Genomic DNA, 16,694 nt, shown 5'->3' with positions numbered 1-16,694 from the left:
AGAATGGGTAGGACAGCTCTTGAGCATGCAGCTTGGCCTATGCTTGGCTTTTCAATTGTATTGTTCAACATCAGAGGGAAACGTCAAACCTCTCACTGGTTATCCACATTGTCAAGAGGGAACTCTTAGATGTCTTAGCAAGGTGTTGGCCTTTTGACCAAGGATGAAAGAAAGTTGACCATTATAAGTGTTCAGATTACAGGGTTTAAGATGATGGCCTTTGCACTGTATGGGTAAAAGTGACTTGCCTGCATGGCAGTAGGAATATGGCTGTTTTAATATGCCAACGGTAATATGTAATTAAGGAACCCTGCTTCCTGAAATTACAGAAAATTAGTACTTAGTTCTTGAAAGCTTTCAAAAACAAAGTTTTGATTCATTTAGGGCTTTTCCAAATCCTAGAAATATTCTGTTGTAAAGGCCCAATGATCACTAACCTGATACGAAGCCATGTGAGCATCTGAGTGGTACCCCCTCCAAACACCCAGACGGTAAAGAACACAATCAGCAGGGTTGTGGTGAACATCATCTGTTTGGGTTTTGAGTCGGTGTCTCGGATTGCCAGCGCAAACGCAATGGCACCTCGCAGGCCTTGGGAAGCAAATGGTCCAATTATTACATTATTACACAAGACACATATACATGCAGGGGCAGCAGTAAACAATTAAATTTGGAAATGGCTAGAAATAAGTGGAGTATAATTTTTAGTCACAGATGCTCACAGCCAACGAGTTTTTATTACCACATTGTTCTGGCTGCTGACAAAGAAACAACACCTGGCAAGTGATTTTTAGCCATCAAAACTCAATCTAGCTCAGCCATCAAGATGATGTGATGAGTTGTCATGAGAACCAAAATTGATCCCAATTTGGCATGAATTCAGAACTTTTCAGAATAAATAGCCACAATTTCCCTTCAAATTAATCACACACGTGGCAAAATAAAACATCGTGCATGTGCATTGTAATACGCCAATAAAGGTGGCTGGCAAATGGATATCTATGTTTGGAGTCTCAGAAATAAAGGTCATCAATGATTTGTGCTTTGTTGCAACAGGGATGATTGGAAAAGGATATTAAGTCTGATTATAAATGGAGATTTACCATCTCGTGGTAAGCATACATAACCTGACCATGCCCTTGGCTGTCATATCTGTTATGGAAGAGGGAAGGGAGGGAGGGGAGAAGAGAGAAAGAAAATGATAGACATGCACCTTAACTCTTGAATCCAATGGTGAGTAGGCAGCTAGGTAATCTGTCTTGGGGTTAGTTTGCTGATGGGGTCTTTACTCATCTGTTGATCCACTCAAAGGGATCCATGCTGCTGCGCAGAATGAGAATATGTCCAACTCTTGGTGGCTTGAGTTTAGTCACAGTGGCCAGTGTATAACTGTGGCTGCTGATTTTTCAAAAAGTTGAAATTTGAGTAGTGTTTAAATGAAAGAAGAATGCCAAAGGAACCAAATTCTTACCTTTCCTTAATCTGAACAGGCCACTGGCATATGAAAGTTTTGATTTCAGCACATTTGTGGATGATCTGATGAGTCAACAGCTCTTAAAGGGCTGCTGATCACCATCAAGGGTAAGTTACAGTGTTGGAAAGAAGGGGACTTGCTACTCACAATGGCACAATCGGTGCAATATGCGAATATCAGCACTCCTTTTAACTCTGAAGAGTTGGAAGACCTGATACAGGACAGTCTATTAAGGGAGAGTTTGAAGACCACCCCTCAATAAGAACACAGATTCACAGAGAGAGGTCAAGAAGCAGATCAATGCAGCACTTCATACCTTTGCTGCAAATTAAAAATACAATTACTTTTGACCAGATGACACTCATCTGGGGGATGGAGAATCCAAAGGGGAAACAAAATAAAAATACATGAAGACATGGAATAAATATCCACAGATTAATTTTAAAATCACACTGGACTTCTATTTACTTGTTGGTATCAGAAGGAAGATGAAGAATGTAAATAACTACCTTATTTTAGTACGCATTTTGGCACAACTGAAGGATTAACCAGAAGCATTAACCTGTTTTTTTTAAACCAGATGCTGACGACCCTTACATGTATCCCCAACATTTTCTCTTTTGGTTTCAGGTTTCTAGCATTTTCAGTTTTCTGCTTTTAATTTCACGCAGCAGAAAATTGCCATTTGACTCCCCCGAGAGTACATGGCAACTATCCAATCTCAGGCCATGTCATTACAAGGGGAGGTTAGACACTTCCTCAATGGGGAACAGGGGATAACCTGTGGGCAAACCATGGAAGTATCAGCTCCACATCAACAGCGCAACAAACACAAGAAAAAAATCATCAGAATATTCTCTCAACTGGGAATTGGGGAACCAAAAGGATAACATAATATATTGAAATGTGGAGAACCAAAATAAAACGTCAGAATCTTTCCTTTTGAAAGGTTGGACTTTTACTTATTTGTTCATTGTTCTGGGTCTGTTTTGCTTGTAGAAGTTCAATGAATATTGAAGATACCACTGCTCATGAGCAAGTGTGTGCACACTGTACGGGACATACATAGCGGAGTCACAAATAGGCCAGGCTGAAAAATGACAGCAGGTTTCCTCTCTGAAGGACATTTGTGAACCAGATAGGTTTTTATGAGAATCCGGCAGTTTCATGATCACTATTACTGAGAATACCATTTTACTCCAGATTTATTAATTAATTGAATTTGAATTCCCTCATCTGCTGTGGTAGATTTTGAACTCAAGGCTGCAGAGCATTAGTTGAGACCTTGGGATTACTAGCCCAGTAATCAGTGGGAAGACTCTCCACTGGTTGGAGTCATACCTAGCAGAAAGGAAGATGGCTGTGGTTGTTGGAGCTCAATCATCTCAGTTCTAGGACATCACTGCAAGAGTTCCTCAGGGTAGTGTCCTCAGCCCAACCAGCTTCAGTTGATTCATCAGTGAACTTTCCTCCAGCTTATGGACAGAAGTGGGGATGTTCGCTGATGATTGTACAATGTTCAGTACCATTCGCAACTCCTTATATACTGAAACAGTCAGTGCCCATATGCAGCAAGACTTGGACAACATTCAGGCTTGGGCTGACAAGTAGCAATTAACATTTGTGCCACACAAGTGCCAGGCAATGACCATCTTCAACAAGAGCGAATCTAAACATCTCACCTTGTCTTTCAATGGTAATGCCATTGTTGAAACACCCACCATCAATATCCTGGGGATTACCATTGACCAAAAGCTTAACTGGACCACTGTCCTACGCCCAACCATCTTCACCTGCTTCATCAATGATCTTCCTTCCATCATAAGGTCAGAAGTGGGGATGTTTGCCGATGATTGCACAATGTTCGGCACCATTCGCAACTCCTCAAATACTGAAGCAGTCCATGTTCAAATGCAGTAAGACCTAGGCAATATCTAAGCTTGGGCTGACAAGTAGCAAGTAATATTCATGCCATATAAGTGCCAGGCAATGACCATCCCCAACAAGAGAATCTAACCTGAACCCCTTGACAGTCAATGACAATACTATCACTGAATCCCCCACTATCAACATCAATCAATGGTTACCATTGACCAGAAACTGAACTGGACTAACCATATAAATACTGTGGCTACAAGAGCAGGTCAGAGGCCAGGAATCCTGCAGTGAGTAACTCAACTCCCGATTCCCCAAAGCCTGTCCACTGCCTACAAGGCACAAGTCAGGAGTGTGATGGAATACTCTCTACTTGCCTGGATGGGTGCAGCTCCAACAACATTCAAGAAGCTTGACACCATCCAGGACAAAGCAGCCTGCTTGATTGGCACTACATCCACAAACACTCCACCCCTCCACCACCAATGTACAGTGGCAGCAGCCTGTACTATATACAAGATGCACTGCAGAAACTCACCAAGGCTCCTTGGACAGCACCTTCCAAACCCACGATTACTACCATCTAGAAGTACAAGGGCAACAGATACATGGGAACACCACATGGAAGTTCCCCTCCAAGCCACTCACCATTGTGACTTGGAAATGTACCGCTATTCCTTCACTGTTGCTGGGTCAAAATCCTGGAACTCCCTCTCTAACAGGACTGTGGGTGTACCTATATCACAGGGACTTCAGTGGTTGAAGGCAGCAACTCACCACCACCTTCTCAAGGGCAATTAATGCTGGCCTAGCCAGTGATGCCCACATCACATAAATGAATTTTTAAAAAGTAACATCACCACTATGCTACTATTCCACACCCCCCCACATGAATTGCTCATCCTAGACCATGGAGAAAATGTAGGATTTCAGTGATGATGCTGATAACCTCCAAGCAACATGTTAATCACACCCTCAACAGTAGTGCCTTCTACACCTTTGTATTAAAAAGAAATAACAAAAATCTGAGTTTGAACATAATCAGCGATTTGAATAGTTTCAGTGCAGTTCACAAGCACTTAAATTCCCTGTATTCACTGTGTGTGGAATGAGTTTTGGTGATCTAGATCCAGTTCCTAGTGGGCCTCAGTCTACAATATAAACCTGTCCCTAACTTGAACATGAACACAGAAGCCTGAGGGCAGCTAGTGTGGGAAACCGAAAAAAATGTCTCTGCTGCAGCATGGGTGGCTATGGCTACTTACAGCTTGAAACAGAGTTGAGCTGTTGGGGCAGAGTACAGGAAGCACTATTCTGCATTTGGCCTCATCATAGCAGACTTGGAGGCCTGAGTTTTCACAACGACAGAGAGCCTCTCTGTCATTGTGAAAAATGTGGACCAGCCGAAATCCAGAGCTGCCTGCTATGATTCCCACGTTCACCCACATCCAAGAGTGAAATTCCGACATTCAGGGCCACTTTTATGAATGTCAGATGTGTGCAGTTGGGAATTCTCTTGCCCCTGCGTACCCGATGCAAGAGCTAAAATTCAGGCAGGAGTGTTTGATACTGGCACCAGGTGCTGTGCCATGAAGCTATTAATGTATATAATACTAATGGAAAATATTTTTCTTTTAAAATAGAGGTATAGTCTGTGGGTGTGGCTTAATTGGATTAAAGCCAGCTAGTCTGGGCGTTTTGATGTGTACTAGTTTTGATATGTAAGAGAGATAGAGTTCAATTGCATTTTTTGAATAGAGATTCAAGAAGTGGGGTGAAAAGTGACACCTATCTCACAGATACCAAGCAATATATACCAATAAAATGGTACTATGAAAGGGATTTTTATTGTTAGGGAGGTTTAGTTCAGAGGTTGGTGATAGAATGAGAATTTACATTCAATGGGCTGTGCTAGTAATAACTTCAGCAGTTTTATGTGTGTAGAGCAGAGGCAATGTGAGATCAAAAGCAGCTGTAAGCCTCCAACTGTCTCCACAGAAACCAAAGTGAAGGTGAAAATGCTTCGTCCAGTGGCTGGTAAAGTCTATGGGTTGCTGTTGCCTCAATGGAGATTAGTTTGGGAATTTGTTAAAAGTTATGATCGTAGTAATTTGTAGCCATGTGTATATATTTAACTTGTATGAATTAATAAAATGTTTCATTTAGCTTAATATAAAACCTCTAGGGAACTGGTGGTATGATTCCTGAATTTAGAGTTACATCCCAAACATAACACTTAAAATTATAGGTAATGACAGTTGTTTAAAGTTTCCCTCTGGGATTTAAAAAATAACTCAGCTTTACCAACTGCTCGGTCATAACATGCTGAACATGGCAAAAGTTTCCAGCACTAATAAATGTCACCTTGATGAGTACCAAATCTTTATTATCTTTGTTAAAATAAACAAAAGAATGCAGTTTTCCCTCCTTTGTAATTTCATAGTCAACATATCTGCACTGAGCATCATTACCTCTGATGTCCCCAAGGATTTATCCTTAGCTCCCCGCTATTTCTCATCTACATGTTGCTCTTCAGTGACATCATCCAAAAATACAGCATTAGTTTCCACATGAACTCTGATAACAGCCAGTTCTACCTCACTTGACTCTTCCACTGTCTCTAAATTGGCAGACTGCTTGCCTGATATCAGTACAAGATGGACAGAAATTTCACCAAGTAAATATTGGGAAGATCAACCTTTGTTGCAGACTCTGTCACAAACTCAATTCCCTAATTAGCAATCTGAGGCCATCAAAACTCTGCTCCCCATGTCCTAACTCAAACCAAATTAGGTTCACTCATCACCCCCGTACTCACTGACCTACACTGCTTCAATTTTAAAATTCTCATCCTTGCTTTCAAATCCTTCCATGGCCACATCTCTCCCTATCTCTGTGATCTTCTCCAGCCCTATAGAATATATCTCCTCTGAGATACCTCTGCCACTCCAGTTCTGGTTTTTTGAATATCCCCAATTTTAATCACTCAGGGGGAGGTGATTGCACAGTCGTATTATCAATGGACTAGTATTCCAGAGACCCAGGGTAAAGCTCTGGGGTCCTGGGTTCGAATCTCTACCATGGCAGATGGTGACATTTGAATTCAATATAAATCTAGAATTAAAAGTCTGATGACCACGAAACCATTGCTGATTGTTATAAAAACCCATCTGGTTCGCTAATGTTCTTTAGGGAAGGAAATCTGCTGTCCTTACCTGGTCTGGCCTACATGTGATCCCAGGCCCACAGCAATGTGGTTGGCTCTTAAATCTCCTCTGAACAAGGGCAATTAGGGATGGGCAATAAACGCCAGTGACGTCCACTCTCCATGAACAAATATAAAAAATAAACATTGGCAGTCTGGCCTTTAGCTGCCAAGACCTAAGCGCTGGAATTCCCTCCCTAAATCTTTCCGCATCTCTTTCTTCCTTTAAGATACTCATTAAAGCCCACCACTTTGACCAGGTTTTTGATCATTTTTTAAATTTATTCTTTCATGGGATACAGGTCACTGGCAAGGCCAGGATTTGTCGCCCACCCCTAATTACCCTTGAACTGAATCCACATCCCCGAGCATTAGCCTGGGCCTCTGGATTACAGATCCAGTGACATTACCACTGTGCCACCGTCTGCCCCAATACCTCATCTGGCTAGATGTAGAATTTTGTCTGATGGTGCTCTTGCGAAGTTTCCTGAGAGATTTTATTACATTAGAGGTGCACTATTCATACAAGTTGTTGTTGATAGACAGGTGAATGTAGGTTTTTGCCATTGATACTCTCTGGTCAATCAGGAGAGGACAATGATGTATGTTCCCAGTTCATTTTCCATTCTACCCATCACCCTAGGCCCACTTTGCGCACTGTTCAGAGTGCTGCTCTGATAACTGGCAGAATGGAAGGAGGGAAGGCAAGAATGCTAAGGCCAGAATATACAAGCATAAAGATGTAGATCTGTGTCCCTTTGGAAATAGGGACAGTAAATGGCTAATTTGCAGCAGCCAATTTGCATGCAGCAAGGTCACAAAAACAGCAATGTGATAACGACCCAATAACATGATGTTGGTTGAGGAATAAATTTTGGCCAGGACAATAGTGCCTCAGGATTTTTTTTGTCCACCTGGGAGGTCAGACTGAACCTCAACTTAGTGTCTCAACCACCAACAGTGCAGCACTGCCTTGGTACTCCACTGGACTGTCAACCTGGATTATGCAGCCAAGCCTGTGATGTGGGATTGATCCCACAATCTTGTGACTCAGAGTTCAGAGTTATCAACTGAGCCATGGCTAACCACAGCTGTATTTAGAGTACCAAGCGGAGATTTGGCTATCCCACTGTTGATGTGACATTCACGTCACCAAAGTTTAAACCTGTGCTCTTTAGTTATTTAGAAAAACACACTGATGCACTACTCCATTCTTAAATCCAGACCACAAACACGGCCATTTTGTGCCAAAGGCTTCACAACACAACCAGCCACAGTGTAGTTCATTCCAGGCAGATTGCAAAACCTGAAAATGACAGTCTCTAAACCTCTTAAAAACCATGATTACATGGCCCATTGTACCTCATTGAGACAAACGGGTCTCACTTATACAACAGATTGTGTTCTATTCAGAAGGGGATGATCTGAATACATTACCATCTGCCATGATTCACACATGCATCTGTCTAAATACAAGTCCAAGTGACAGGTGCATGTTAGGTTAGCTCCCAACTTATAAGCAGTTATCTGGTCGCCAATCATCGTTTCCCTCAGCTAGTCCCCAGCAGGTACTCTGACAACAGTCATACAATCCTATGCTGCCCGAATCTGCACCGTTAATGTTGAAAAATTAAGATTTCGAGTACTCAACAAGCAAGCTTCTTGCCTTATCGTAACTAATGTTTGTTGTAAGGGCACTGACTGCCCTGGGTTTTTCATAAACATCCTTCCATTTTCTACTGAATAATCACAGTTAGAAGTATTCCAGACATAGATTGATGAGTAAAATGGTTGATACACAGCAGACGCACTTTAAGGTGGAGAAATGTAAGCTAATATATTATGGGAGGAAAAACAGGGGGCAGGTGCCTGCACTGCAGTGGCCAATGTCCACTCAAGACATTCCACACCATTCTAGACACACAGTACTGTGGTATCTTGCAAACATTGATTGATCACAGACACACAGACACACACACAGTCTTAAATACAGATCAGAACAACAGCCACAGCTCTTTCGGGGAGGGTTCATTATATGCTTAGAGGCTGCAAATGAAATACAGGTTAGAAAATTGGGGGGGGGGGGGGCAGTGGTGGTGGTGTGTGTGTGTGTGTGTGTGTGGGGGGGGTGGGGGGGTGGCATTGTGGAAAGGCCAGAGGCAATTAGCATCCTGTCCATAGTGCCTGTTGGGAGCTAAATGAATGGACCAAATTGACAGTATTAAATTAATTTGATAAGTAAGGAAGAAAACAGAGAAAAGCAGTAAAACTAAACAAAGACATGCATACAATGCCAATTATAGTTTTGGCAACCAGGATTTGACTTTCATATCTTCATGACCACCACATGATCCATACAAGCAGATACTATCGTGCTGGATAATAACAGCAACTTGCATTCATATAGCGATTTTAACACAGTAAAACATCCGAAGGCACTTCACAGAGGCATAAACAGACAAGACATAGGCTGGAATTTTCCAGCTCAGTTGGCCTCAAGCATCATGGTGGGCAGGGTGGGGACAACATGAGAAGGCCAAGAATCATCTCTCCTGGAGGCTGCCTCCTCAGCCCTCACCATCTTGAGGCCACTTGCACAGATCAACATGTGCCCACATACAAACCCTAGGATACCCCCCTCTTCCACAGAACAGCCCTCGCCCTGCAGCCCCTTTCCTTGCCTGAGGCTGCTTCTCCCCCTTCTGCCGTGAGGCCAGTTTGTGACTGTCCACTCCACCCGTCAATGGTGGGCCGTGTTTCTTGCTCCCACATGTCAGGAACCTAATTTCAATGCTTTAGCCTCCCATTATAAGCCCTGCCCACCAGAATTATCCCCCCACACTGGATCATCTGTGCAATCCCACCGACGTGTTTCACAATTGTACATAAGCGACATGCACTTGGTGGCCTGCACTTTGCTCGGGACTTTGAGGTTTGTTTGCCTGCCTTGCTTTGGGCAGCACTCATGGTCATCAGCGCCAGGCTTCACAGGCAGCACCACACCATTTTTAGGGGTGCTCATGGGCAGGTCTCCATCTACTAGACCAGCCGTAAGGCGGGGGTGGCTTTTCAATGGCTGCAGGGCCAGGGCCTGCTTGGGAAAGGGGGAGAAGTAGCCTCAGGCAAGGGAAGGGGCTGCAGGGGAAGGGCTGTACTGTGGAAGTAGGGGGTTATCCCAGGGTTTGTATGTGGAGGTACGTGTTGATCTGTGCATGTGGCCTCAAGAGGGTGAGGGCTGAGGAGGCAGCCTCCAGAGGAGATGAGGCCAGATGGAGATGTGAGAGAGTGTGAGTGGTGATGTCCCTTGATCTGGCAGTAAGCAAGATGTCAGTGAACGTGTGATGGGCTAGTGTGTGTGTGAGTTTAGAGTGATGAGATGGTTGCCTTATCCTGGCGGCATGGATGAGATCTTTCATCTGTTTTCTGTACTGGATAGCTGACCTCATGTGCAGCATTGGCACTGACCACCTCTGTCACCGTCTCTCAAGCTGGAGTGGTGAGACTGATGGGCCTCCTGTGGCTAGAGCGGGGGTACAGGATATTGCGATGGGCCCTCATAGTGTCCAGAGACATCCCAGGGATGCACTACTGACTCAAGGGCGGGGGGTGCTGGTGGGGAGCTGCACTCTTCCTGCCTTTCGGGACCAAGACTTCAGCAGAGCAGTCCTGGGCTGCAAGCATTGAGAAGTGTGCGCGCGGCCCTGGTTTAAATATGGCCCCCAGAGCGGGAAGTGGTGAGGTAACAGCGTTGCGGGCAAAGGGAGGTCACCCGCCAGCGAGATGGCGTGTTTCCTGTGGCTGCATAATTAATGAGATGGGAATGGGAGGGTATGCTGCGAAAACCCGCCATTGTGGCCAGTGGGTAAAATGACATTTTGCCTGCCCGCTAGCACACTGTGCAAATCTGGGACAATTCCACCCATAGACGGTAATATTTAAAACAAGGCATCACCAACCAGGTACAAATGACTAACCTGCAAACATCATCATGTGTTGGAAGTTCCAGGGGATTTTTCTTTTACGCCGCAGGTTGAGAAGGAAGGATAAAGGATAGATGTTGCAAGCTCGCGCTACTAAGATGGCAATCTGTTGATATACCCTTAAGGAAAATAGCAAACCTATTAGTTGATGCTTACTGACCTCCTCGTATGCCCTTTTAGGTTGCTCTATGTGTTGTAGATCACCATTACACATTGTACCAAGGGATGTTTTGGACTTTTTTTTTACATTAAAGGTGTCAGATAAATGGAAGTTAATATTCTTGAGACAAGAATGCTGAACTGTAAGAACAGCCTTGAGAACATTATGAAGATCAGACTCTAAAAGCGAAAAAATTCTAGAGGAAGTGTAAGGAATGCAACTTTTGGGAATCTGGAAATTTGAGGAATTGCGAAGATTCATAATAGGAAGCACCAAGAATAAGCTCCAGGAATACGCAATATAATAGAAGCTATTTAATCAAAACCTGATGTCCAATTAATTGACCCTCCTGCCTAAGAGACGTCACAGCTGTCAGTCAGTTCTGTTTGCACACTCCTTGATCCATCAATATTCAAAGCTGACTGGTATTCTAGTTGGCTGTCAGGTACAGTTGTTGTACTAATAGGTGTAGTCATGGAAACTAGAGTTGTGACATACAAAGAGCACTTAACCTGAAATTTCTCTATCAGCATGCAAAGCAGTGCTTAAAATAAGCACTACATTTTGTTCAAATTCAACAGCAGTTGTCCCGCAGATAAAGTTTGGCCATCCAACAGTTAGGTTCAGAGCAATGCATTAAGCTAATTAGTTCCCAGTGGGTCAACTTGATACAAAAAAATCTCCCACTTAAGTGGCTTCTAGGTTACTAGGAATAAAGAGTGTTATAAACTCTGAGCCACGAATTCCACTAATGTGCTATTCCAAATAAAAGAGGACCTAAAATATTCAGCACAGTGTCTCTTACATCAGTTGTGACTGCATTTGGCTTTAGATTTGACATAGGTAGTTTGTTGCATGCCTTGGTCAGAAAAAATATTTTCTAAAACACCCTAATTACAGGTCGTTCTTCGCCTCCATTTGAGGAAACATAAGGTAAAATGATGTCCCCGAGGGTCTTGTCACAGCTGTTCATGTCAATGGACCAATTAGGAGATATCCAGGGGTTGTTCCTCCATTTGATCTTACATCAGCTCTGACTTTTGTCAGATTTTACTAGTTTGAGTTTAAAGCAAAACACAAATTGTCACAACCTGTTTAAAAATGGGCTGTCTGTACTGAAATGACAGGATGTCCAGATGAGATTCAGCTCGACGAATCATTCCGTTGATAAAGAAGAACTACCCCAAACGAGAAAACATGTGAAAGTAATCAGTTTAAGTATCCGAATTAGTTCTGAAAAAAATCTTGAAATTGAACTAAAGCAGTCTGGTGCAAATCTCTGCTTCACAAATCAATCAGGAATACTACAAATGCTTTACCTTAATGGTCAAAATTTTTAAAAATCTGACACAGTAGCTGTATCTGAAATTCAACAGAAGTCACCCTTCTCTCAGCTTTTTCTACTGATGAACATAGATGTGCAAGTGATCCTTTATAGTTATGTATTTATAACTCAGCTGCAAATTCATACTGAACATAGATTCTGAGTTCAGGAGCAGTCTACACAGTGAAGGCTGGATGTTGAAAATACCAGTCTACTGATAGGACTCTGACTGCAAGCTAAGTCTCTCATCATCCTAGCTCACCATGATAAGGAACATCAACTTGTTCACCCTGGTCATGGCCTAGGTGGAAGTGATTCAATTTTTAAAAAAGATGGGAAGAACATAAAATAATTAGGCTTAGTAAAGCCAACCTGAGGTGCCAACCAGATTAGCAGATTTTTTATTTTAAACTCTCATTCTCATCAAAACGCTCGACTGAAACTGTTCACATAAAGCATAATTACTAAGAAGATATTACACAGTTATTAAAATTGGTTAAAATGGAGTTCTGATTCTTAAGTAGAAAAGGCTTTGTAATTTCCAAAGGCTGCTTTTGCTTACAGACCAGGGTACGTTGGTGGAATGTAGAAACATTGTCATTACTAGATGAAAAAGGCCAGGGTCCATCTAGTTTGCATTCTACGATCCTTGTAGTCACATGATTGAACAATAATGGAGTTGTTGATGACACATGGCAATCAATCTCTATTAATTAGTTTATAACAGACTCAGGCATATCAGAAGGAAACACCAATGGTGGAGAGCTTTAAGAGTCATAGATTTAATATCACTCGTTTTTCCAAATATGTTACACTTACCACACGTCACGTCCTAAACTACTCAAATACTGCATTCCCAAATGTTAAGTTCTGAAGGATAATTTCCTAATATGCATTTTAGTAATTCAATCCTAACTATTTGCACTATGTGCCCAGGTTGACGACTGTTCAATGAATTATTGGGGGGAATTTTAACCCAATCCCTTCAGGTGGGCGGGATGGTTAAAAAGTCCAACATGGGAAACTCGACCTGAACCTGCCTCCATCCTGGTTTTAACAGGAATAGGTTGGGCAACGAACCTGCTCTCAAGGGGTGGGTCTGCCATTTAAATATTTTACTGTGGCTGCGTGTCTCAAATTTCAGCTCTGTTTTAGATTTAATGCCTGCAACCTGAATTTCCCAGGGCTCATGGAACCCGGCTACTGAAAAGACCCAAGAACAGTCAGATGCAACACTAATGTTAACTGCTTTTCCGGCACTGCTTGTGGACCAGGAGTCAAGAGTCCCTCCCTCCTAGACCTCCCAAATTTCCCTGTATCCCACTGAACACAATCAGACCCATACAATGGATTCACACCGCCCCCACCCCCCCCCCCTCGCCACCCCCAATCCACCCACCCCACGTCAACTTTATTCACTGCGCACATCCCCCCCCATACAATATAATGCCCTTCCTCATGTTCCTTCACCACCTCCCTGTAAATATCGGGGCCATTGTTTCTGCAGATGTGTTTTGAATTTACCCGTTTGAAGTTCAGGCTGCGTCCCTTGTTTCTACTGTTCTCAACAAGATGAAATGGCCGACCATGGTCTCTGTTATCTAGTCCCTTTAGAATCATACAAACAGCAATCATATCAGCTCTCAAACTTTTACTTTCTGTGAGGACGCACTTAACTTGAATAACGTTATCACGAGCTGGTGTTTTTGCAGTACACCTTATCCCCCATTGAACATAGTCGAGTACTTAGCACACGCATTCGAGAAAGGTTATTTTCCCCTCTTCTTGTCCCAGCTATAAAGCAAAATCAAAAAAAATAGACAAAAGGCATTACATTCAAAAAGACCACATGAAGACACAAACAATTATCTTGCAGTCAATGCAAGGCAATGATGTGTCACCAGGCACCAATCCGGAATTTAGTCACTTAGGTAACATGGGGCTGAATTTTACGCTGATTGGACAGACGTGCGCCTGACCCGATCAGGCATTAAATTGCGCGAGAAGACGTTGGGCGAGTGTCCTGATGTCACCCCGCGCTTGCATGAGATTTCAGTCGGCGGACACACACAAAAGTTGGAAGTGCGCCTGCCAACAATTCAGAGGGCATTTAAGCCCACTAACGACACAATTGTCTGTCATTTTATGTAGCCCGTCCAACCTTACGGTTGGCAGACGAGCGAATCAGCCAGGCGTCCTTTACATTTTTCATCAAACCTCGTCCAAGGGCAGGACGAGGTTTCCGTTATTGAATAAAATAACAGAAATCTGTGGACGGCATTTTTATAATCCATGCGTTCAGGTGCCTGATTGTGACGCTTGGACATTTTTTTTTCGCTAATTTGAAAAACTTTATTTCCTGGGTTTCGGGGTCTGCAGCTCCCTGAAGCAGTCGTCATCAACCCCCCCCCCACCCCAGCAACACTGAGCTTTTCAGCGCATGCTTCATGCTGGCCGGCCGCTAACTAGCCAGCCAGCGTGAAATGGCGATCGGGGGCTGACTGTGGTCAGTTCCTGACCATTCCCAGGCCCGCCGATTGCACCCACCCACCGAGCTGAAAATTCAGGCCAAGGAGTGCATGTTATTCTGGCTCTGCGGTTAAAATGTTGGCCTTCAAGTCAGGCTCATGCGCGAGCCTCTCTCTCCAGACCTCCAGGACATAAACTGTCAAGACACTGTGATATTGGTCTCCTCTTCTCCTTTCCACATCATCATTGGCTGCTGCGCACCCAGCCATCATGCCCCTATCCTCAAGATCCAAACAACTACCTTTCTCTTTAAGTCGTTTTTTTGGCTCACCCCTGAACACCAGTCTGTCTTATTCCTTTTCCTTTCACTTGGGGCTGAATTTTAATTTTTGGACCTGCTTGCAGTTGTGCGAGTGGTTGTGGGGGAATGCTAACAATATGTCTGGAACCCAAAAGATCACGGAGTAGGTTTGTTGTGGATCTTCAACTTAGCCACAGAATTAGCATCTCATGTCTGGGTTTCTTGATCAATCAGACCGGCAGGTGTGATGATGACGTGCATCTGACCCTTTAATCCTCAGAATGTAAAGAAACCCTGGCTAGGGGCAGAATGGATCCAGTCTGCGTTCTCTAAGGGCCTGCAGAGAAATACTATTCCCTACGGACAGGAGGAAGATGCCAACCTTTGGAAGAAAACAGATGTGGCTGCAGAGGAGGTGAGGAGTGGATTCAGTGCTGCAAGAGGTTCAATGACCTTATCAAGACAGGAAAGGTGAGTGCCAAGTGCAGGTGCCAACCCCTTATGCTCACTTCCCAGCCTTCTCCTGCACTGCACTCCTCAGGCCAATACACCTTGTGGTTCCTCTCATTTCTCTCTCTCAAGGCACCTGCTCACATCCCCATCTGAACAGCCACAACTGATGCTCGCCCTCATTTATTGCTATCTCACGCCCATCCCTCAAAATCACCCTCACCCAAAGCTGTCATTTCATCCTCTCAACGCATTCCATTTCTGATACTCATAAGTGTCTTCTTTCTCTCCTTGCAGAAGTGGGGCAGAGAACTGGGGGTAGCTCTCTGGTCATCGTCACCCTGACCACTGCAGAGTAGGACACACTGGCTGAGTCTTGGGGCGAAAGATGGGGTCTCGCTGTTAGCTGGTGACAGAATTAGATATCATACTGCCACATGGCACACAGCACTCACTCAAACTGACTTGATGTCAGCAGTCACTGAAATATGATCGTCTGCACAATTATGACATTGAACCATTTCACCTTGTCAGTTCTAATTCATGTCTTTCATCTTCCATTAGTCCTTCAAGCGAACCACCGGAGCTGGTGCAGGAGGACAATGAAGATTCTGCAGATTCTGAGGAAGCACCATCACATGACTCTCACACAACCTCCACCCCAGCTCAGATACACACACTGATGGGACCTCTAGGAGGAGGTAGTTGGCTTGTCACTTGGTCAGCCACACATCACAAGTGAGCAGGTGCAGGTTGTGGAGACAGGAACAGCAGTCGGGTGTTCCTGTCAGACAGCGCAGGACCCTCCAAACCCTGCTCAGCTGGATGAAGATACTGAGCCTCATGGGTCATCAATGAAGGGGACTATTCTAGAGCAGAAAATGTGAGATCCTGTCAGCATTTCCAGAGGCACTGCATGCCACTGGAGAAATTTCTCTCTAGCATTGAGTGCCATGCTGTCTCACGTCTTTGTGCTTCTGCCCACCCCCATGGAAAAAGTGACCACCTGCATGGTGTAGGAAACAGGATGCATTCTGAACATCACCAAAGCCTTGCACACTCTGTCTGCCAGTTTAAATAATATGGAGGGAAGCCTCGCCTTAGCCATTCAGTGCTTGCAAAAAAGTGTCCTCCAGCTGTTGGTCAGCAGGGAAGTGCCACGAGAGGGAACATGGAGATAGACAGGGAAGTAGGGATTCTGCTCAAGGCATTCAATCTTCTCCCCTCTTGCCCACACCCCATCACCTCAGTGAGAGCCCTATGCATGCCGCCTCCTGTTCTGATGGCCGAACCTGTCCCTGCACAGATGCGAGTGGGGCAGTCTTTCACAGGGCCTTCACAGGGTCCAAAGCCTTGAGGTTATTGGTTAGGAGCATCTGAGCAGTGAAAGTAGGGGAACCGGGCAGCTGCCTCTAGGTCTGCTGAAGCCACAGGGTTAGCACCGGGTGGGAAAACA

At 44.2% G+C, this 16,694-nt stretch overlaps 1 protein-coding gene across 2 annotated transcripts in view; it reads right to left on the bottom strand.

The window, feature by feature from the left end:
* Window positions 1–16,694, bottom strand: part of LOC121268984 (sodium/hydrogen exchanger 9-like) — a 368,207-nt gene that overhangs the window by 152,602 nt on the left and 198,911 nt on the right. For both annotated transcript variants that reach the window (XM_041173300.1, XM_041173310.1), the window contains exons 11-12: window positions 10,529–10,640; window positions 438–591 (exon numbers count right to left, since the gene is read on the bottom strand). In XM_041173300.1, coding sequence (XP_041029234.1) covers window positions 438–591; window positions 10,529–10,640 — 266 coding nt within the window. The remainder of the gene's footprint in view (window positions 1–437; window positions 592–10,528; window positions 10,641–16,694) is intronic.

This window comes from Carcharodon carcharias, chromosome 2 (assembly GCF_017639515.1).
Source record: "Carcharodon carcharias isolate sCarCar2 chromosome 2, sCarCar2.pri, whole genome shotgun sequence".
NCBI lineage: Eukaryota > Metazoa > Chordata > Chondrichthyes > Lamniformes > Lamnidae > Carcharodon > Carcharodon carcharias.
The sequence above is the reverse complement of the archived record's forward strand: the minus strand, read 5'-3'. Positions and strand labels throughout refer to the sequence as shown.